Genomic DNA, 24,748 nt, shown 5'->3' with positions numbered 1-24,748 from the left:
TAACTCCTACCTTCACGATAGATATCAGTATGTTTCTGTCAATGGTTGTCAATCCAGTCAAATGTTAGTCGATAGGTTCCGATTTAGGCCCACTTCTTTTTACTAAGGATTTACCTTAAATGCGCACATTCTGCCATGATCATCTCAATGAACATGACTGTTATTTACCATTCCAATTCTGATAACACACATCAAGTATAATTTGCAACAATATTTCAATATTGTACAACACTTGTTTAATAAAAACAAGCTTGCTTGTTCTTAATATGAAAAAATCAAGTTGTATGGTGTTTCGCACAAAATATAATGCATCTCTACCTGAAATGTATAATAATTTTAGTGATGGAAATCCACTAAGGCGAGTTTATGTATTTAAATATCTAGGTCTTTAGATCGACCCTGAGCTTACCTTTAAACCACATATTGATTATATTTGTAAGAAAATATATACCGGTAGTTGTTTAAGTTCTTTCAACAGATCAATCCAAAGTTTTTCATTTCTGTTTCGAAAAAGAATCATTTCACAATTGTTACTTCCAATACTAAATTATGTGGATGTTGTTTACCAAAACATTGAAACACTACTGACTCTATCCTCAAATCTCTTAACATTTTGCATGTACTAAACGTGCTTGTGGACATGGCAGCAAGGAAAGAGAAGGCAACACTTCGAACATGAACATCTACCAGAGCCCCAACCATAGCTGTAGATACTACATTCAAGATAAAACTGTTTTGACATTAACTACAGTGCATCTGGAAAGTATTCACAGCTCTTCACTTTTTCTACATTTGTTATGTTACAGCCTTATACCAAAATGGAATACAATTCTAATTCAAAATTCTACACACAATACCCCATAATGACAATGTGAAAAAGTTTTTCAAGGGCTTCTTGAAATGTTTTTTTTTTTTAAACTAAGAAATCACATGTACATAAGTACCAGTATTCACAGCCTTAACTAAATACTTTGTTGATGCCACTTGGGCAGCAATTACAACCTCAAGTCATTATGAATACGATGCACAACTTGGCATACCTGTCTTTGGGTAGTTTTGAGGGCCGTTGGAGGCAGAGTCTGGGTGAGGCAGCAAATTAATCAAAAATGTAAAAGAAGTCTCTAAAACGTATTCACATTCATTTTTAAGCTCCTGCCTGCATTTATTTATTTGTTAAATGTTACTTAGAATTTGTTTTTTGTTCAATTATTTATTTTGTTATCTTCTTAAACCATTTAATGATCGCAATTATTAGCATTTTTTTTTATTTAAAAAGAAAATATTGTGACTTGAGTTGCAGGTCTAGCAACAGTAGACTGCATTAATAACTTCACTTTATTATTATTTAATTAGAAATAATTTAGTTATTGTTTGTTATTCATTTTAAATATATTTGCTCCATTTTTAGTTATGTTCTATTATATGTTCTATTATATTTTTACATGCCTATTGCCAACAAGTGTTTCTCTTACAACTACTCAGTCACTTTTTGCTTATGGATCAAACGTCATGTAATGAAATTCCAACGAATTCACAACCTCTATTTTTTCTAGACTTTTTCCGGTCTTCCTCTTTCAAAATAAAGTGACCATAACATTCAGGATTGTTCATATCTAAAAAACCTAGAAAGTCAGCAGCGGATCAAATACAGATAACAGTGGGGAAAATAAGTATTTAAACTTCTGGCCATAGATGGTGTGTTTCAATCGTCGAAGTCCAGGACCGGGTAACCCAGTGTGGGACTCAGTCTGAGAGAGGTGAGCTTCTGCACCAGGGTCTGTGGGATGATGGTGTTGAAGGCTGATGAGAAGTCCAGAAAGAGCAGGCAACTGTAGAAATCTCCAGGTGGTTGAGGGCTGTGTGGACCAATGACGAAATGGCGTCAGTGGAACGTTTTTTCCTATAGCCGTACTGATGGCAGTCCACAGTGACGTCAATTGTGTCCTTGATGTGAGTCATGATGAGCCTTTCAAAGCACTTCATGACTACCAGGGTTAGTGTAACAGGTCACTGTGGAGCTCTTGGGGACGGGGACAATTGTGGCAGTCTTTAAGCAGGTGGGGAGGATGCCAGTCCTGTCAGCACCTCAGACAGCTAGTGTACGCAATCTCTCAGTAACCGTCCCGGGTTGTTGTCTGGTCCTGCAGCTTTGCGGGGGTTGATCCTCTAAAGCAGGGGTCACCAACCTTTTTGAAACCAAGAGCTACTTCTTGGGTACTGATTAATGCGAAGGGCTACCAGTTTGATACACACTTAAATAAATTGCCAGAAATAGCAAATTTGCTCAATTTACCTTTAACTCTATGTTATTATTAATAATTAATGATATTTATCATTGTGGAAACACTGATCATCTTAATGATTTCTCACATTAAATATATATAGAAACAGATAAATATCAATATGCAACACTTTATTTTTATATTTTCTCTAAGTGCACATTTTTCAAATTGAACATTTTCAAATGATCACTTCTAAGACAGTCTTGTGAAATCACAATATCCCATTTTAACTAGCGAGCCACTAACATTTTTTTAACAAATCATGAATGACTTTGCACCATGTTTGTACAAATAATAACTAATGTAAAATAAAATAAAAATTAAAAAAAATTTTTTTATGGAACATCATTAGTAATTTTTCCTGATTAAGATTAATTTTAGAATTTTGATGACATGTTTTAAATAGGTTAAAATCCAATCTGCACTTTGTTACAATATATAACAAATTGGACCAAGCTATATTTCTAACAAAGACAAATCATTATTTCTTCTAGATCAGGGGTCACCAACCTTTTTGAAACCAAGAGCTACTTCTTGGGTACTGATTAATGCGAAGGGCTACCAGTTTGATACACACTTAAATAAATTGCCAGAAATAGCAAATTTGCTCAATTTACCTTTAACTCTATGTTATTATTAATAATTAATGATATTTATCATTGTGGAAACACTGATCATCTTAATGATTTCTCACATTAAATATATATAGAAACAAATAAATATCAATATGCAACACTTTATTGTTATATTTTCTCTAAGTGCACATTTTTCAAATTGAACATTTTCAAATGATCACTTCTAAGACAGTCTTGTGAAATCACAATATCCCATTTTAACTAGCGAGCCACTAACATTTTTTAAACAAATCATGAATTACTTTGCACCATGTTTGTACAAATAATAACTAATGTAAAATAAAATAAAAATTAAAAAAAAATAATTTATGGAACATCATTAGTAATTTTTCCTGATTAAAATTAATTTTAGAATTTTGATGACATGTTTTAAATAGGTTGAAATCCAATCTGCACTTTGTTACAATATATAACAAATTGGACCAAGCTATATTTCTAACAAAGACAAATCATTATTTCTTCTAGATTTTCCAGAACAAAAATTTTAAAAGAAATTCAAAAGACTTTGAAATAAGATTTTAATTTGATTCTACAGATTTTCTAGATTTGCCAGAATATTTTTTTTGAATTTTAATCATAATAAGTTTGAATAAATATTTCACAAATATTCTTCGTCGAAAAAACAGAAGCTAAAATGAAGAATTAAATTACAATTTATTTATTATTCTTTAAAAAATAAATTTACTTGAACATTGATTTAAATTGTCAGGAAAGAAGAGGAAGGAATTTAAAAGGTAAAAAGGTATATGTGTTTAAAAATCCTAAAATCATTTTTAAGGTTGTATTATTTCTCTAAAACTGTCTTTCTGAAAGTTATAAGAAGCAAAGTAAAAAAATAAATGAATTTATTTAAACAGGTGAAGACCAAGTCTTTAAAATATTTTCTTGGATTTTCAAATTCTATTTGAGTTTTGTCTCTCTTAGAATTAAAAATGTCGAGCAAAGCGAGACCAGCTTGCTAGTTGTGGGGAGGCGGGGCCGGCGGACCGACGGCGCCCGTTCCAAGATGGCGGCGAGGAGGCGTGGATGAGCGAGCGGCAAGGCGGGGTGCGCTGGGAGCGACGCCGCCATCAGCACAAGGTGCGTGAAGCGCGCAGCTGTGGACAGTGCAATCATCCTCTCGGACCGTATAAAAGGGCGAGAGACGTGAACATCAAGAAAGGAGACGGAGAAAGACGGCGGGCAGGAGGAAACCATCCTCTGCTGCCACGCAAACGACGGCGACGTGCTGCTGAAAAGCAGACGGCGGACGGGAGGAAACCATTCGTGTGCTCACGTGAGAAAAAAGGCAGCTGCTGAAAAGCACGCAAAAGACTCTTTGATTGAAATAATAAAGAAGTCTAAACCGTCTCACGACAATGTCTTCGCTGGATGGTCCTGAGAACCTGCACGACAGTTAGGACTGTCACACTAGTAAATAAATACAATTTAAAAAATAGAGGCAGCTCACTGGTAAGTGCTGCTATTTGAGCTATTTTTAGAACAGGCCAGCGGGCGACTCATCTGGTCCTTACGGGCGACCTGGTGCCCGCGGGCACCGCGTTGGTGACTCCTGCTCTAAAGGGACCTCCTCACGTCTGATGTGGTCACACTTAGGGGCGTGTCACCTGGTTGTGAGGTGAGTCTGGTGTTTGATTGATTGATTGATTGATTGAAACTTTTATTAGTAGATTGCACATTGCAGTATATATTCCGTACAATTAACCACTAAATGGTAACACCCGAATAAGTTTTTCAACTTGTTTAAGTCGGGGTCCAAATTGATTCATGATACAGATATATACTATCAGATATATACTATCATCATAATACAGTCATCACACAAGATAAACATCAGAGTATGTACATTGAAATATTTACATTATTTACAATCCCGGGTGTGGAGGGGGGGGGGGTTAGGTTTGGTTGATATCAACACTTCAGTCAACAATTGCATCATCAGAGAAATGGACATTGGAACAGTGTAGGACTGACTTGGTAGGATATGTACAGCAAGTAGTGGACATAGAGATAGAGATCAGAGAGCATAAGAATGAGAATAAGTATCTGCATTTGATTATTTACATTTGATTATTTACAATCCGGGGAGGCAGGATGTGAAAGGAAGTTTGTTAGTTTACGGTTGAAGTTCCCTGGAGGTGTTCTTTTAGTGCGGTTTTGAGGTGTTGGGGTGGGAGTTGCGGGGGTGTCAAGGTCCCTGAAGCGGGCGTAGAATGTGATGAGGACATCTGGCAAAGAGGGGTCCACTGGGCATTGTGCATCCCTGATGATGTAGTTTGTGATGCACTTAATACTTTCCGGAGATCGAGTTGAATTGACCTTGGATTTTTTGGGCGTATGTGACGCTTGCAATGCCTGCAATCAGTTCTTTCCTCGCCACTTTGAGTGCTGACGTCTCACCTGCCCTGAACGTAGGGCAGGTGATTACCTTTCAGCAGAGCTCTCACTTTAGCATTCAGCCAGTGTTTCTGGTTCGGGTTGAGGGTTACCATCCTGATGCAAGTGACATTATCAACACATTTCGAGATGACAGAGCAGAGCAGGCATATTCACACATTGCTGCCTCTCTGATGACCTGCAATGAAAGCAGTCCTGGAGCACAGAGGCTGCATTTTTGGGCCACACGGTGACAGTCCTCTCTTTGCTCCTTGTATATTTGTGTACACACAGTCCAGCGACGAGATGTAAACAACAGTGACGATTACAGCTGTAAACTCCTCTTGCAGATAGTGCGGTCGACATTTCACCGTCATAAGTTCTAACTCCTCGGAGCAGTAGCTTTTCACCAGTCCACAGTTTGTATGCCAAACTTCATTCACATACACACAGAGTCCGCTTCCCTGTGGTTTACCCGACCGGAGGTCGCGGTCCCCTCGGAAAAGACGGAGTCTGTCTATTGAGAAGGCTAAGTCCAGCATGCTGTTGTTTAACCGGGTTTCCGTGAGGCAAAGAATAGCGGAGTTCTTCATGTTTGTGGAAACACTCAGCTTCAGACGTAACAAGTCCATTTTGTTGTCCAGAGAGCGGACATTGGCCAAGAAGAGAGTTAGGATCGGCGGCCTGCTGGCCTTTAGATGGGCGAGCGCGCCGGCCTGTTTTCCCCTCTTTTGCTTGTGAGCACATTGCTTCATCTTGCTCCGCCACTCTGTTGTCTTCAAGAGCTGCTGTCTTCCCAGCACAGATTTCAACTTCAGTGAAATTGTGATGACCGAACTGTCTTTGATGGCCCGAAGACGGTGGGCAGTGTTTCCCACACATTCATTTATTTGTGGCGGCCCGCCACAAAAGAATTAAGGCCGCCACAAAAAAAAATATATTTTTTTTTTTTGTGTCCTGTCAAGCTTCTCAGGCAAATCATATAGTTGATGTAGATGCCCATATCGGCTGTTCAGATTTACTTTACAAAAGAGAAGTGTAGGATCAAGATTTTTGGAGCTCTTTGTTCAGTGAATCAGATGTTTGATGAAGCTTTGTGTCTATCTACCACCACTACTATTTTCTGTTTATTTGTTACTGACTGTGGCAGGACACCTCTGCCTCTGTTTCACTTTATGTTGCTGGTAAATAATATGGTTGTGGTAGTAGGCTAAAGTTAAATTATTTAGTATGCACTAATTAAAGGGGCAGAGCTTTAAGAGACATTTTAGCTTTTATATTTTTATAAGATATATTTTTTGTAAGAACCACAATTAATAAATATACTTCAGTGAATAACTTATTGTTCAAATCTGTATATAAATATGTACATAAAGTGTTGTAATTATATTGTAAAATGGATGGATGGATGGATGGATGGATGGATGGATGGATGGACGGACGTTTAAAACAAAACTGTTATTATTAATTAGTAAGTATAAATTTTTTTAGCCTTTTTAGAGAAAATCATATCATTGTAGTAAATTATGCAAATTACTCGATGATGTCATGGTGACCACGCCCATAGCCACGCCCCCACCGCCACAGGTATCTTGGCAGTTTATGGGAAACACTGGTGGGCTATACTTCACACGCGAGTTTAGCACTAAAGTGGAGCTAAAACTGGTCTGAAAGTAGGGCTTAGTTCTGAGAGTTAGAGAAGCTGCTGCATCACCATTAATCACACTGTTTTACTGCCTTTTCTCACCTGTTACTTATTGCATTGCAAAATGGTGCAGAATAAATAATGTGTTTATTTTGTTTAAAGTTTAGGTTTGGTTTTATTTTTATTTGCTGTGTGCGGAGGACACTTGAGCAGTGCACAATTGTGCAGGCGAAGACTTTAGAGTAAACAGTGGGCATCGGCTAAAATGACAAAATTGGAACGCAGGCTTGTTGTGTGGAACATACCTACGTGGTTTTCATAGAGTTCCCGTGGATCAGAAGAATCCTTGCTTGTTCTGGGGTTCCTGCTACATTTAATCTTTAAGTGTAGTTTGATTGTGTCTATTTCTGATTCTTCCTCCTTTGCAGAGTCTTCATCTAAAACACAAATATAGCAGAAAGTTTGCCTGTGATCAGGATATAAGAAAAGGGAGATCAATGTGAGCCATTCAAATAATTAATGGTGTTTTGGGGGATCAAATGTGCAGTGACCAAAACACGCAGCAACAAAGTCTGTTCCCCCCCAAAACGTACTTCTCTCCATTACCAATAGGGCTGTGACGATTAGTAAACATTGTCGACAATAAAATTTGTCGCTAACAATTGTATTTGTCGACAATATCACTCGTGTTTTCCGGCCGGAAGTGGGTCAATTGCAAAAAACATCGCCAGTGATAACATGTAAAATGTGAAGATATTTCCTCTTATTTTTGTTAAAAACATGAATCGCTTGCTGATTTTTTAAAGCAGACCTTCTTTTTAAAGGCCTACTGAAATGAATTTTTTTTATTTAAACGGGAATAGCAGATCCATTCTGTGTGTCATACTTGATCATTTCGCGATATTGCCATATTTTTGCTGAAAGGATTTAGTACAGAAAATCGACGATAAAGTTCGGAATTTTTGCTCGCTGATAAAAAAAGCCTTGCCTGTACCGGAAGTAGCGTGACGTCACAGGAGCTAGTATTCCTCACAATTCCCCGTTGTTTACAATGGAGCGAGAGATTCGGAGCGACAAAGCGACGATTACCCCATTAATTTGAGCGAGGATGAAAGATTCGTAGATGAGGAACGTTAGAGTGAAGAACTCAAGAGGCAGTGATGGACGTATATTTTTTCGCTCTGACCGTAACTTAGGTCCAAGCTGGCTCATTGGATTCCACACTCTCTCCTTTTTCTGTTGTGGATCACGGATTTGTATTTTAAACCACCTCAGATACTATATCCTCTTGAAAATGAGAGTCGAGAACGCGAAATGGACATTTAAAGTGACTTTTATCTCCACGACAATACATCGGTGACACACTTAGCTACTGAGCTAACGTGATAGCATCATTCTCAAATAAAGATAGAAACAAAAGAAATAAACCCCTGACTGGAAGGATAGACAGAAGATCAACAATACTATTAAACCATGTACATGTAACTACACGGTTAAAAATTCTCAGCCTGGTAAGGCTTAACAATGCTGTTGCTAACGACGCTAAGGCTAATTTAGCAACCGGACCTCACAGAACTATGATAAAAACATTAGCGCTCCACCTACGCCAGCCAGCCCTCATTTTCCCATCAACAGCCGTGCTCACCTGCGTTCCAGCGATTAACGGCGCGACGAAGGACTTCATCCGTGGGTTTGGCGGCAAGCATCGGCTAAGCGTAGTAAGTAGTCCTTGTTGTGTTGCTGTAAGTATTGTACTTAGCCGCTAATACACCGATCGATCCCACCTACAACGTTCTTCTTTGCAGCCTCCATTGTTCATTGAACAAATTGCAAAAGATTCACCAACACAGATGTCCAGAATACTGTGGAATTTTGTGGAAGAAAACAAGAGGTTTCTGTATCGGGTTCGATGGGGTCCAACCACTTCCGTGGATTTTGTGACGTCACGCGCATAAATCATATCCAAAGGAGTTTTTCAACCGGAAGTGGGGCGGGAATTTTAAAATTGCACTTTATAAGTTAACCCGGCTGTATTGGCATGTGTTTCAATGTTAAGATTTCATCATTGATATATAAACTATCAGACTGCGTGGTCGGTAGTAGTGGGTTTCAGTAGGCCTTTAAGGCAGTACATCTGTGATACGCGAGCATTTAAAGCGGAGACATGACTTCGGACATTTGGAAGGAGGATGCGGACACAGCCTCGGTAAGACTACTGTTAGCTTCTACCTTGCTAGCTAGTTAACAAGAGTGAGACGAAGTTGTGTGAAAATTTACTACAATTTTAGCCAAAGTCAGCCAACCAAATATTGTCAATTCAAATGCGTTTTAAAGCAGCGTCAATTTGCAATGCCGTAAAAAAAGGCACTTAAACATGAACCGCGCGCAGACAGGCAGGCACCAATGCGGAGGTATCATAACATTAAAGATACAATCTATTACATAGCCAACATTTTAAGAATAATCAAATATAGAATTCTACACAATGAGTCTATTACAGAGCTAAAACGGTCAAGAGTTAATCAATAGTCAATATACCAGTGTGCAGGTTTTTAATCAACACAAAATGATTTTCTTTTTGAGGAAGTTAGATTTTGTGTTTGGTTTGTTTTCATTGCTGCTATTTTAACAGTTTTCTTTTTTTTTTTACATAAACAAGGTTTTTTGTTTTTTTTAGCACTTCGCCTTTCCTTTCTTTTAAATTGACAACATTTTAATAGTCATTTTAATTTTTGTAACAGCTCAATGAGCAGCAGTTACAGTAAAAATACATATTTATGAATGAATTTTTCATCTTTGTTATTAGTAGTAGGGCTGCAACTAACGATTATTTTGATAGTCGGTTAGTCAACGATTATCTTAACGATTAGTCGACTAATCAGATAAAGCATACACATATATATATATAATGGCTCTCATTTTTCCATCGACTTATAAATGCAGCTTTAGTTATTTTAGGCATGTGCTTAAAAACAACAAAGATGACTAATTAATTCATAAATATTGATTTTTACTGTAACTCTGCTGTTACAAAAAATAGAATTACTAATAAAATGTCCATTTAAAAGAAATTAGAGGCAAATTGCTAAAAAAATATTAACATTGTGGACGGCGTGGCGAAGTTGGTAGAGTGGCTGTGCCAGCAATCGGAGTGTTGCTGGTTACTGGGGTTCAATTCCCACCTTCTACCTTCCTAGTCACGTCCGTTGTGTCCTTGGGCAAGACACTTCACCCTTTGCCTCTGATGGCTGCTGGTAGCGCCTTGCATGGCAGCTCCCGCCATCAGTGTGTGAATGTGTGTGTGAATGGGTAAATGTGGAAATACTGTCAAAGCGCTTTGAGTACCTTGAAGGTAGAAAAGCGCTATACAAGTATAACCCATTTATCATTTATCATTATGTATTTATTTATTTTTTAAACAGTTAAAATAACAGCAATGAAAACAAATAAAATACAAAATCTAACGTCCTTAATAAGAAAAGCATTTTGTGTGACTTTGGCTTAAATTATAGGGTTTTTTTTCACACAACTTCATCTTATTCTTGTTAGCTAGCTAGCAAGGTAGAAGCTAACACTCTTACCGAGGTTGAGACCGCATCCTCCCTCCAAACGTTCGACATCATGCCTTCGCTGTGAATGCTCGCGTATCACAGATCTACTGCCATAAAAACAAGGTCCACTTTGCAAACTGAGCAAGGTATTCATGTTTTTCACAAGAATAAGAGGAAATATCCTCAAACTTGACATGTTATCACTGGCGTTATTTTTGCAAGTGACCCACTTCCGGCCAGAAAAAAACAAGCGATGACGTCAAGACTATTGTCGACAAATAAAATTGTCGACAACAACTTTTATTGTCGACATTTGTTGACAATGTCGACTAATCGTTGCAGCCCTAGTTAGTAAGCAAATGCCTAAAATAACTTAAGCTGCATTTAGAAATTGATGGAAAAATTAGAGCCATTAAATATGTGTACGCTTTATTATTAGATTAGTCGACTAATCGTTAAGATAATCTCTGACTAATCGACTATCAAAATAATCGTTAGTTGCAGCCCTAATTACTAATGTGTATATTTGAAAGAACCTTAAAAACAGTCTATCCTAGACCAAGTACTGAGTTCAAAGCCTTTTTCCCACCAAACGAACAGGAACATGTAGTGCTTAACACATACAAAAAATTCCTGCGGGGGAAAAGTGGGTGGAGCAACAGTTACACTCTAAATTATTTAATCCTATTGTAAACTATATTTGTTTAAACAATTTACAAAATATCAATAGATTTTCAATATAAAAGAAATTATGTTTTGTTGGCTTACTGCAAACTACTGGAAGTTTATAAACCTTGAATAATGTTTCACTTACATCAGCTGTTTCCTATTTACATTGTAAGAATTACAGGTACATTTACGTAATTTTTTTTAAAATTGAAGTTACACATCCTAAATTTTTGTGTCGGTACTTAAGATTAAATTAGCTGTTTCTGAAACTTAAACATACATTTTATTAAAATGTTCTTAGCGTAGCCTCTGCTTTGATTAATAGGAGAAAATAATTTGGGGCCAAAATTAGTTATAATAAACATGTCATGTCATAAATATCACAGTGCACTTGGCAACATTTATAACGAAGTCCAAAAAAATATTAGTTGTTATTAATAAACATCAAAGAAAACATTGTGTATATATTTATTTTCAGTATAAGGGCTTACCGGTGCTTCTGTATTCAAACAGGCAGGGGTCAGCTTTGATGGGGATGAGGCCTAGTCTCTGTGCCAGCACTTCATCTTGGACAATAGACGTGTTGTTATGAATAAAAACCTTTTCAATAGCCATGGTGGGTACCTAGAAGCACAATTATATATAAAGCAATAACGAACAACTTATATTATTCACTGTTCAAACTTACTAAGAGCAAATAACATTTCTTCAACCAAACCGTCTTTAACAGAGCGAAAGGAGAGTGTCAGGGTCTCCATGAATTAATGTACATTAAAGTTCAGTTTGAATTTGAGGTACGATAAAATAATGTGTACCAACACAAAACCAGTTTAACGATTATTTCAGGAACAAAATGTTTCTTTTATCCACAAACTCCAAAATTATTTTAACACAAAGTGTCTGTATGCAGAGTTTTTTAGTACATGTTATATCAGATAAGTTTAATCTTTGCAGACACATAAAAGCCTGATTAAAAATATTTTTATATAAAAATCTTATTTTCTGATTAAATTAGTGGGTGTGTTTATTCTCCCAGTCGGGACTAATAAAGATTCCTGTGAGTGCCTGCAAGTCCGCATTCAGGGCAAGATTACTGGTGCGCTGCAGCAGACAGTGAAACTAAAGCCTGTCACAAAAGCCGCTGCTCTTTTAAATGTTGTATCAATTTTTATGCTAGTGTTAGTCGTATTTCTTTATTTTGTTATTCTGGGCTGCTCTTCCAAGCTGTGTAAGGGGAAGAGGCACAACAATGATTCAACATTAATTACGTCGAGACGAGCTTCATTTTCACACGGTGAAACGGGAGGTCATGCACATACCGGTACACGGACACAAACACTTTTTTAAAAAACACATGCAAACGTACACAAACACACATTCACAGACACACATTGTATCTCGGTCAATAAAGGTGGATTGTTCCGTGCAGGATTATACCAAGTATTGTTGCTTCCCTACGGTTTACTACTGCGGTAACTTTTAACAGACAGTTTCGCCATGTTTGATCGAGGAAATATGCTGACAGCTGATTACCGTGGTCGAACTAAAATGAATCGCAATCAACAATCATATAATCGCCCAGCCCTGAATAGAACGTATCAAAACATGTATTGGTATGTCAGACTTATTAGCCTTGTCTTGGTTTAACTCCTATCTTACTGACAGGATGCAATGCGTCTCCCATAACAATGTGACCTTGGAGTATATTAAGGTAACGTGCGGAGTTCCACATGGTTCGGTTCTTGGCCCTGCTCTCCTCAGTACTTACATGACGCCGCGAGGGGACATTGTAAGCAAATTTGGTGTTAGCTTACACTGTTATGCGGATGACACCCAACTCTAAATGACCCGAAAGCTGACCAACACACCAGATTGTAGTCACCTGGACGTGTGTCTAAATTTTGCATTTTAACGCTAAAAAACGAAAATGTTGATAATCGGTCCTCCTACACACAGGCACTTATTTAAGGATACCACACTAAAATTTGCCAACAAAACAATTATATAAAGCAATGGTTCTCAAACTTTTTTTGTCATCCCCCACTTTGGACAAGGGGGAGTTTTCAAGCCCCACCTGTCCCCATCGCCCCAACAGAACGCTAATGCCAAGCTTAACATTTTCAAATTTATTGAACATCAAGAAACATCACCCCGAAGGGACTAAGCGGTAGAAAATGGATGGATGGATGGATCAAGTAACATCAAGTTGTATACATTCAAACTCAATAACATAAAATAACATCAAGTTCAATAATAAATGAAATAACTGTGCAGCTGTGGTATAACTTGCATCAAGTTCAATAATAAATAAAATAACTTGCATCAAGTTCAATAATAAATAAAACAAAAGTGTTATAACTTGCATCAAGTTCAATAATAAATCAAAAAAAGTGTTATAACTTGCATTAAGTTCAATAATAAATCAAAAAAAGTGTTATAACTTGCATCAAGTTCAATAATAAATCAAATAAAAGTGTTATAACTTGCATCAAGTTCAATAATAAATCAAATAACTTGCATCAAGTTAAAAAAAATAAAAAATAAAAGTGCCCCTTTGCAATCTTTGCAAAAAAAAGGAGGAGCTGTCACGCCAAATTTCTTCCCCCTACAAAAACCTCCCCCCGCCCCCATTTACTTCCGGGGCTGCGTCCAATAAAATCACAAAGTTGCCGGGGGTCCTTAACCGGCACGCGACTGTCCTGTTTCGCGCCTGTACAAAAAAAAACAATAATCGATTTCTTCAGATTCCAGCAGCTGTCAAAGACGAAGTATCCTTCCAGAGACGGGCAGTCAGAGCCGAAGTGCTATCGATCGCTGTCAATGACGTAATAGGAAACATGACCACGGAAGTAAATGGGGGGGGGGGGGGGGGGGGGGGGATTTTTGTAGGGGGAAGAAATTTGGCGTGACAGCTGCAATGAGCCTGTTTTGCACTGCACAGCTTTTCAAATCGGGGTTGCAGGCTTGACACTGCCACTGTTAAAACCTCATTGAGTTTGGGGCTGAGCTGCCTTGACGCGAGTGCTTCCCGGTGAATGACACAGTGTCCAATGCGCATTTGGCGCAACCTCTTTATTAGAGCCTGCAGCCCGTTTCTTGACCCTGCCATGGTCTGTGCGCCATCAGAGCAAAAGCCCACACAGTTTTCCCATTTAAGGTCGTGTTCTTTGAGGAAACTGTCCATTATCTTGAACAGCTCATCAGCAGAGGCTCTATTTTTTATGTATTTGCAAAACAGCAAATCCTCGCACAGTGACTCGCCATTCACAAAGCTTCCGCTTCGCCCCTCCCCCATTAGTTACTGTTGCTATTGTCTGTCCAACTTTCGCTCCTACCTAGAAATTTAAAGCCTACAGGAAAAATAAGTAATTTACATTTATTTATATAGCGGATTTCACAGACATAATCACAAAGTGATTTACAGTGTGTATAGAAAATGAAAGCATAGTAAAAAAAAAAATCTAAGAATATAATTTTTTTTTTTAAATTTTAAAGTGACATTTTTTCCCGTTCCTCGCGGCCCACCTGTCATGTCTCTATTCCCCACAAGTGGGGCGCGCCCCACACTTTGAGAAATGCTGATATAAAGCAACTCGGTGAAAAATCTCGCCATTATTTTCGACCCGACTCTCTCATTTGAGTCGCACATTAAGAATATTACCAAAACAGCTTTTTTTAAATCTCCGAAATATCGCTAAAATCCATCCCATTTTATCCACTAGCAACGCTGAGATCATTATTCATGCGTTCTTTAGGTCTCGTCTCAAATACTGTAACGGATTATGTTCGAGTCTTCCTATGTCTAGCATTAAAAGATTACAGTTGGTACAAAATGCGGCTGCTAGACTTTTGACAAGAACAAGAAAGTTTGATCATATTACACCTATACTGGCTCACCTGCACTGGCTTCCTGTGCACTTAAGATGCAACTTTAAGTGAAGTCAATTATATTTATATAGCGCTTTACATAGTAAAACCCATTATCTACACCTTTTAAGCTGCACTTAAATCAGTGTGGGAGCAGGTGGATAAAGTGTCTTGCCCAAGAACACAACGGCAGTGACGAGGATGGCAAAAGCGGGTATCGACCTGGAACCATCAAGTTGATGGCAAGGCCGCTCTACCAACCGAGCCACGCCGCCCTAAGGTTTTAAGGTTTTATTACTTCATATAAAATACTAAACGGTCTAGCTCCATCCTATCTTGCTGTCTCCGGCTGAAATTTGCGTTTTAAGAACTTCGGCTTATTAGTGATTCCCAGAGTCTTCGGCCTTTGGAGCGTTTTCTATTCAGGCTGCAGTACTCTGGAATGCCCTACCAGTAACAATTAAAGATGCTACCTCAGTAGAAGCATCTTAAAACTCATTTTTACACCCTACCCTTAAAATAGACCCCTTTTTAGAACAGTTGATCTGCCTCTTCTCTTTTCTGCTTTGCCCCCCTCTCATTAATGGAGAGGTTATAAGGTGGCCACGGATCAGTTTCCAGTTTCAAGTCAGAAACCGAGGCGGACCACCCCTCTATGCATCAGTTGGTGGAGTCTCTGTGCTGCCGACTTGTTTACATGCAAGAGGATCCACCTGGTGGCCTCTCTATGGACTGGACTCTCACATTATGAACCGTACCCACTCAGCATCCATTAGACCGGTCATCCAGAGGGTAATTGTGATTAAGGGCTATATAAATACATTTTGATTGATTGATTATGATATTGTCTCATCTTCTTCGTGATGCATTCTGGGTGAAAGTTGAATGCCAAAGTTGACCAACTTCTTGGTTTATCATCACTAGGGCTGTACGTTTAATCAAATCGACACCAAGGATTTATTAGTGCAGTAAATAACTAAATAATTATTTTAGGGATGTCAGATAATATCGGACTGCCGATATTTTCGGCCGATAAATGCTTTAAAATGTAATATCGGAATTATCGGTATCGGTTTCAAAATTATCGGTATCGGTTTCAAAAAGTAAAATGTATGACTTTTTAAAACGCCGCTGTGTACACGGACGTAGGGAGAAGTACAGAGCGCCAATAAACCTTGAAGGCACTGCCTTTGCATGCCGGCCCAGTCATATAATATCTATGGCTTTTAACACACTCACAAGTGAATCTTGATCAACAGCCATACAGGTCACACTGAGGGTGGCCGTATGAACAACTTTAACACTGTTACAAATATGCGCCACACTGTGAACCCACACCAAACAAGAATGACAAACACATTTCGGGAGAACATCCGCACCGTAACACAACATAAACACAACAGAACAAATACCCAGAACCCCTTGCAGCACTAACTCTTCCGGGACGCTACAATATACACCCCCCGCTAACCCCTACCCCCGCCCACCTCAACCTCCTAATGCTCTCCCACACTGTAAAAAAAATTTTTCAAGGCAACATGATGCAACAAGATTTTTGCGTTTTCTCAACTTTTGACTACTATTGTTGACTTAACTAAGATTTACAAGTTGAGATAAGAGTTATGTCAACTCAGATCTTTCAATCTTTCAAATCTTTTTTGAAAAATCTATCTTGTTGTAGTTAATTTTGTGGCGAGTTTGGTCCGTTTTACAAAAGAATAAAGCCACAAATCATATGGAATATTAACTTGTGATCATATGTGATATTATTAACTTGTGATCATATGTGATATTAACTTGTGATCATATGTGATATTCACTTGTGCTGCTTTAAATGGAATTTAGATTTTGACTTTACAAAAGAATAAATCCACAAATCATATGGAATATTAACTTGGATGTGATATTAACTTGTGATCATATGTGATATTAACTTGTATGTGGTATTAACTTGTGCTCATATGTGATATTAACTTGTGCTGCTTTAAATGGAATTTAGATATTGACTTTTACAAAAGAATAAATCCACAAATCATGGAATATTAACTTGTGATCATATGTGATGTTAACTTGTGATCATATGTGATATTACTGACAAGAAGATCCGAGTTGACATAACTCTTATCTCAACTTGTAAATCTTAGTTAAGTCAACAATAGTAGTCAAAAGTTGAGAAAACGCAAAAATCTTGTTGCATCATGTTGCCTTGAAAATTTGCGTTTTCTCAACTTTTTTTTTTTTTTTACAGTGCAGGGAGAGCATGTCCCAAATTCCAAGCTGCTGTTTTGAGGCATGTTAAAAAAAAAAAAAAAGCACTTTGTGACTTCAATAATAAATATGGCAGTGCCATGTCGGCACTTTTTTCCATAACTTGAGTTGAAGTTGTTCTCTTATTTTGGAAAACCTTGTTACATTGTTTAACGCATCCAGCTGGGCATCACAACAAAATTAGGCATAATAATGTGTTAATTCTACAACTGTATATATACCGGTATCGGTAATTAAGAGTTGGACAATATCGGAATATCGGATATCGGCAAAAAAGCCATTATCGGACATCTCTAAATTATTTATTTATTCACTGGCATTTGAGTGACAGACATTTACAACAATCAGAATTGTTGAGCCTCTCGTTTGTTTCTCCCTTCAAACAGGGAGAACAATGTCTCACTCTGTGCATTGTTCTCAGCAGCCGAGCACGTTGATTTAACTGCGGAAATAACTGAACAAAGTGTCTCCTCTTTTCAGTCATTCACAATCTTTGTCTCGGCAGAGCCATGAGCGGACACCAACACACCCACAGTACAGAGAGCTTCGCGACTTGCCAGTGAGAAGTGCGGCAAAGTAACACAAATTCGGAAGAAAAAAATGCGATTACAGTGCCAAACGTCCCGTTGTGGGAATATTTCAGCTTCAAATGGGATGGGCGATATGAGCCCATCAACATGAACGAACAAGCGAAAATGCCGCGTAATCACGTGATGACAAACGAAAAGACAACATCCACCCTTATTAATCCAACTGGGAAAAAAATGCACTTCAAGATGTTCAATATATCTTTATAGGTTAAATGTTTGCTTACAAAAAGGAGTCCATTGTATTTCGTCCTCAAAGTCATGCACTCTGTGTCAGTTTAAAGTGAACGCACTATTTTGTTGTCAACCATCCTCCTAGCGATCCATTAATCCACAGGCTAATATTAATCCACTTAAAAAAATTTAACATTTAGGTAACATAATAATCCATAAAGTTGCTTAGAAGCAAGATAGCGTCCACTGTGACTGAAAAGTCTCTGGTTGCTGTCTGACGTCACTCCATCGTGGCACGTTTGCGTGTCATTAAAAGACATCTTGCTTAAATATGTTTCAGTTTGTTTTGTCTTTTGACCACAAAATGGACGATCGAGCATTACATTTGCTCACTGTGCATAGCTGCATAAGTTATGTCTCTGTGATCAATGTGCGGCGTCACTAAAAGCAGTTCCTCAGCATTAGCACCTATAATAATGTCGCTACTACTTGGTTAATATGCAAGTCTTTAATTTGACCTGCTGCTATACTCTGTCTCAAAGTGTTAACATGTGCTCAATGCTTCCTTACCATTATTGCTATGTTGTCTATTACCATTGTTGGTATATTCATTATTACTACAATGTTGGTACAAATTATTGTTACAGTGTAATAATGACTGTTACCTATGGTAATGCCACTATGACACAACATCTGTATCATAATCCTTGAACAAAATAAGAGTGAAACTCATGTGAATAATCACTGGACAATCATGCACTATATTAATTTATATTATTATGTGTTGTCAACTTGTACTTCTTTATGTCATTGCCTGAAATTAATAAATAAATGGGAAAAAAAAAAAAAAGTCACGGAATGTAAATGGAGTATTGGTGAGGGTTTTTGGATGTTTTTAGGAGAGCCTTATAAGCGAAATAGATTGGATATCTCCTATTAGCAGTATTGTTAGCCACATCTTGCAAACCTTTTTTTGCAATTTTGAATAGACGAAAAATCACATAGTGATTGTAAATGATAGAAAAAAGTGCAGTTCTCCCTTAACTGTACACCATTATGAGATTTTCGTCAACATTAAAACACAGACAGACATAACACAAACCTCCGCTATTAAGATCCTTCTGAAGGCATTGGCAATGGCTGCATCGATCCCCACCATGTCAAACTCCATAAAGTTCTCATTCAGCTGCACAACATCAATTTTGAAACTCTGAAAATCATATAAAGAATATAATTGTAATGCAATCCACATGTATTTGTAAAACTTCTGTTTGACAACAGACAAAGGAAGACGTAAGTAAGCCTTGCTTAAAACATCTGAGGAACGCCTCATAAAAACATCGTAAGGCTTACTCATCATACTCAACAGGAAACTTTGTGTTTCAACCACTGGGAATCCTTTAGCCATTACACATATTCTTGAAAAAAATACCTTTTGAAATTTCTGCATATTCCAAGTATCATCATAGCCAGGATAGTTTCCAGGGAAATCAGTTGTATGAGCCTGAAAAAAAAGTTAATCAGCGACTGCATTAATTTAATGACACATTTTTAGTTACATTTTGTGGATTATTATTTTAGAATCTATTGATTTATCTTATTAAAGTTGGTAAAATTGTGAAACTAATTGTGAAACTGTAACAGACAAGCATGTTGGTTGAAATGTATTTCGAACATGTACACTACCATTCAAAAGTTTGGGGTCACATTGAAATGTCCTTATTTTTGAAGGAAAAGCACTGTACTTTTCAATGAAGATAACTTTAAACTAGTCTTAACTTTAAAGAAATACACTATACATTGCTAATGTGGTAAATGACTATTCTAGCTGCAAATGTCTGGTTTTTGCTGCAATATCTACATAGGTGTATAGAGGCCCATTTCCAGCAACTATCACTCCAGTGTTCTAATGGTACAATGTGTTTGCTCATTGGCTCAGAAGGCTAATTTATGATTAGAAAACCCTTGTGCAATCATGTTCACACATCTGAAAACAGTTTAGCTCGTTACAGAAGCTACAAAACTGACCTTCCTTTGAGCAGATTGAGTTTCTAGAGCATCACATTTGTGGGGTCAATTAAATGCTCAAAATGGCCAGAAAAAGAGAACTTTCATCTGAAACTCGACAGTCTATTCTTGTTCTTAGAAATGAAGGCTATTCCACAAAATTGTTTGGGTGACCCCAAACTTTTGAACGGTAGTGTATACAGTATCAATATGATACATCACATATTTTACATATTTTCTTTACAATATAGTTTTCCTTGCCCGTATGTGGGCTCTGTACCGAGGATGTCGTTGTGGCTTGTACAGCCCTTTGAGACACTTGTGATTTAGGGCTATATAAATAAACATTGATTGATTGATTGATTGATTGATTGACAATATGTCCAAAAATCTCATTTAAAACTTTAGTATGCTCGTACATCACTTAAAACATTTAGCATATCTGAATGTGGAATTAAATTTTGGAATGGATTAAGCAAAGATATCAAACAAAACACCAATATGATTCAGTTTAAGAGACTGTTCAAATGACAAGTGTTACAAAGTACAAAGAAGAACAATTATAATGAACATTCAACCTTTTTTTTTTTTTAGATAATGATTATTTATGTATTTAATATTAGTTTACTTACTTATGGTATATTATTTATCTATTCACTGTTCTGTTAAAAACAGAGAACAAGGAAATAAAATAGCTAAGATATGAAAAGGGGTAGGATTAAATAAACTCTGCTTCTTCCTACTCCTTTTTCAGACGTGCTGTAATGAAACAACCGGAAATATGTGATGCATTACATTGTATCGTATGCATGTTCAAAATAAACTGAAACTAAAAAGGAATAGGAAGAAGCAAGGCTTATGTAATCCTTCCCTTTTATTCTTCACAGCAATTACATCCTGTTTTCAATTTGTACTCAATTTATATCAATGTGTTCTAAATACATCAGTTCTTCTCATAAGTAGTTAAATCAGTTACCGGTATAATTCGCTTGATTAGATAGATAATGTTTCATTTTCAATAAATTCACGACTTACCGTAATTCTTCTTCTTTGTACTTTGTAAACACTTTTAGTGTGAGCAGCTTCTTAAACTGGATCATATTAGTTTTTTGTTTTTTTTACGTAATCCATTACATAATTTTATTCCACATACTGATATGCTAAAGGTTTTAACTGTTGTATGTGCATGCAGATGTTTTAAATTAGATTTTTATCTAAGGTTATATTTCTCCTCTTTTTTTGAGAAGAATTAAGTTATACTTTGCTTTGTGCATCCTTTCAGCTGTTTGCAAATGCACCAAATCATTGAATTTCAATATTTTGGATTTAATAAATAAAAGGGTTTGTATGTTCTCTATATCCAACATTATGTATTATTCTAATTTATCTTTTTTGTAAGTTAAAGTTAAAGTACCAATGATTGTCACACACACACTAGGTGTGGTGAAATTTGTCCTCTGCATTTGACCCATCCCCTTGGGGAGCAGTGGGCAGCAGCGGCGCCGCGCCCGGGAATCATTTTGGTGATTTAACCCCCAATTCCAACCCTTGATGCTGAGTGCCAAGCAGGGAGGTAATGGGTCCCATTTTTGTAGTCTTTGGTATGACTCGGCTGGGATTTGAACTCCAACCTACCGATCTCAGGGCGGACACTCTAACCACTAGGCCACTGAGAACACAATTAAGTGAATGAAGTGTACATTTGTAGTTATTTTCCCCATATTTCTGCACAATAACTCAGATATGGTAACACTTGCGAGCAGTAGAAAATATGAAGTGAATTTTGGAGTAGAACATATTTTGCTTTATTCATTATTGAAATATCTCTTGCCACCTTATGTTGTTGAGTTGAGTTTGAGTTTATTTCGAACATGCATGCATACAACATGATACATCACAATTTCCAGTTTCTCTTTTCAACATGTTCGAAAAGGAGTAGGAAGAAGCAGAGTTTATTTAATTCTTCCCCTTTTCTTTTACATAACAGTTGCTAAAACATTTGTTAACTTCCTGTTCGCAATTGATTCACAATATACTCCAAAAGTAATCACAATAAAAATAAATAAATAATACTCGGTGAAGTAAGTTACATTTCATATGGTGAGATGAGAAAGATTATTTTGAAAATGAACGGATGGATGGATGAAATAAATTCAGAATGTTTATCATGGTTCTTCTTCTTTGTACTTTGTAAACACTTTAAGTTTGAAGAGTTTCTTGAAGTGGAACATATTAGTACATTGTTTGATTGCTTTGCTTAATCCATTCCATAATTTAATTCCACATACTGATATACTGAAGGTCTTAAGTGTTGTACGTGCATACAAATATTTTAAATTACATTTTTCTCTAAGATTATATTTCTCCTCTTTTTTTGAGAAGAATTGTTGTATATTCTTGGGTAGCAGGATATAGTTTGCTTTGTGTATTATTTTAGCTGTTTGCAAATTCACTATGTCGTTGAATTTCAGTATTTTTGATTCAATAAATAAAGGGTTTGTATGTTCTCTATATCCAACATTATGTATTATTCTAACTGATCTTTTTTGTAACACCGTTAATGAATGAAGTGTACTTTTGTAATTATTTCCCCATATTTCTACACAATAACTCAGATATGGTAACACTAGTGAGCAGTAGAGAACATGAAGTGATTTTTGGTCTAGAACATGTTCTGCTTTATTCATTATTGACGTGTTTCTTGCTACTTTAGGTTGTATATTTTTTTATTTGTTATATTAGCGCTATTTCTATTGGTATTCATATTGCTCCATTTTTAGTGTAATAATGCTCATTGTCATTTCTGTATTATTTTTTATTTTCGCTAACTGCTTATTTGCTATTACTTTTACCATCATATTTGTACATGTCGTATTTGCTGATGTTGCTCTGTTGTTGTTGTTGTTGTTGAGTTTGCTGTTGTTGTTTTTGTCTCACTGTCTAATCCCCCTCTTGTCCCCACAATTCCCCCCTCTGTCTTCCTTTTTTTCCCTTTCTATCCCCTCCTGCACCAAATGATAATATAAATACATTTAATAAAGTCAAATACAAATAAGGCAACAAGAGAAGTATCCTACACTTCTCTTGTGTAAAGTAAATCTGAACAGCCGATATGGGCATCTACATCTACTATATGATTTGCCTGAGAAGCTGGACACGACATTAAAAAAAAAAAAAAGGTTGTATATTTTTTTACATGAGATTTCCAGTTCAATTCATCATCAATCATTATACCTAGAAATTTGGTTTCATTTACTCTTTCAATTTCTATTCCATCTATTTGTATTTGTGTTTGACTTTGTCTTCTACTGTTACCAAATAGCATTATTTTAGTTTTACTGATATTCAGAGATAGTCTTTTTAATCTTTTTAATTTGTTCATTTCTTCTGTTATTATTTGTATTATCTTCTGTGTGTTCTCTCCTGAACAAAACGCAGTTGTATCGTCCGCAAATAATACTAACTTTAAATATGTATATTTTTATATGAGATTTCCACTTAATTTTATCATCTATTATTACACCCAAAAAAATTTATTTTCTTTCTTTCATGTGTTTGTATTTGTGTATTATTATCAACCCAATCCCTTTAACAAATATTTGTTGTCTTTGACTATGTTGTATGGTTATTGGCCAAGTGCGTTTAACTTACAATGAATGCTGATATGTACATATGTTTTATCCGTGTTATTTTATGTAAGTACAAGTCATTAAAATGTGGGTTTGTTTACAAGTATAATAAGATCCACATGTTTAAAAGAAAAAAAAGAGTGGAATTTGGTCAACTACAGGAGTAGTGTGGCTGTTCTTCCTAAGAAACAACATCTTTTGGCATCGAGGTGTCAACTTGTCCCTTGCGTATGTTTTTATGAATGCAGCAAAATATACAAAATGATTGTTACTCACATTTCTCACGACGAATTCACTTAAAACAACTCGATTTCGAATTTCTTCCACGTTTTTCCTAAAAGTCGCCATAACTACAGTCTGTGCAGCAATCAAATCGGCACCGGAACCAAATAAAAACGCATGGCAACACATAGTGCGCATGCGCGCTTTAGCCGTCATTTGAGACACTACGGTAAGCCGTCAGTGACAAAACAGTTTCCAACTTTGCGTATGTCGTTAATCGAAAACATCTAAAAGTAGAAATATACTACCAATATCAGCACTCTTTTGGTATACAGGACTGTTACTTAGCTTAATATTCGATTCATGCTCTTGTAATACCATGTATAGTTTGTCTAAGTCTAATTATTGAATTTGTGTCTCTTCATCTGTATTGTATCAGAGTTTACCTGGCGGGTTATTATCAACAGTGCAACGCAAAAAACGTTTAATAATGAAATTGTCAACCAACTTTAATCATATCATAAAATAATTTTTAAAATATATTTTTTCTCCTTGGTCTGGACTTTCCCAAGTTTGTAACCAGCTCCTTCGTTTGAACAGTGTTAATAACAACAAGGACAATCAGAATATCAATAAAATGTGTTTATTTTTTGTAAAAAAATAAATTAAAAAAATACAAGGATAAGAGGGTAGACATGTTACATTGTATAACCTTACATACAATTAAAAAAAAAAAATATATATATATATATATATATATATATATATATATATATATATATATATATATATATATATATATATATATATATATATATATATATATATATATATAT

At 36.5% G+C, this 24,748-nt stretch overlaps 1 protein-coding gene across 1 annotated transcript in view; it reads right to left on the bottom strand.

The window, feature by feature from the left end:
• polr1c (RNA polymerase I and III subunit C) overlaps positions 1-24,110 on the bottom strand; it is a 47,982-nt gene extending 23,872 nt beyond the window's left edge. Inside the window, exons 1-5 of the mRNA XM_062057768.1 lie at positions 23,967-24,110; positions 19,487-19,558; positions 19,157-19,264; positions 11,650-11,782; positions 7,244-7,375 (exon numbers count right to left, since the gene is read on the bottom strand). Of these exons, the coding sequence (XP_061913752.1) occupies positions 7,244-7,375; positions 11,650-11,782; positions 19,157-19,264; positions 19,487-19,558; positions 23,967-24,110 (589 nt within the window). The remainder of the gene's footprint in view (positions 1-7,243; positions 7,376-11,649; positions 11,783-19,156; positions 19,265-19,486; positions 19,559-23,966) is intronic.
• Positions 24,111-24,748: the final 638 nt, after the last annotated feature.

This window comes from Entelurus aequoreus, linkage group LG09, assembly GCF_033978785.1.
Source record: "Entelurus aequoreus isolate RoL-2023_Sb linkage group LG09, RoL_Eaeq_v1.1, whole genome shotgun sequence".
In the NCBI taxonomy this organism is placed as follows: domain Eukaryota; kingdom Metazoa; phylum Chordata; class Actinopteri; order Syngnathiformes; family Syngnathidae; genus Entelurus; species Entelurus aequoreus.
This window is presented reverse-complemented; position numbering and strand designations above follow the sequence as displayed.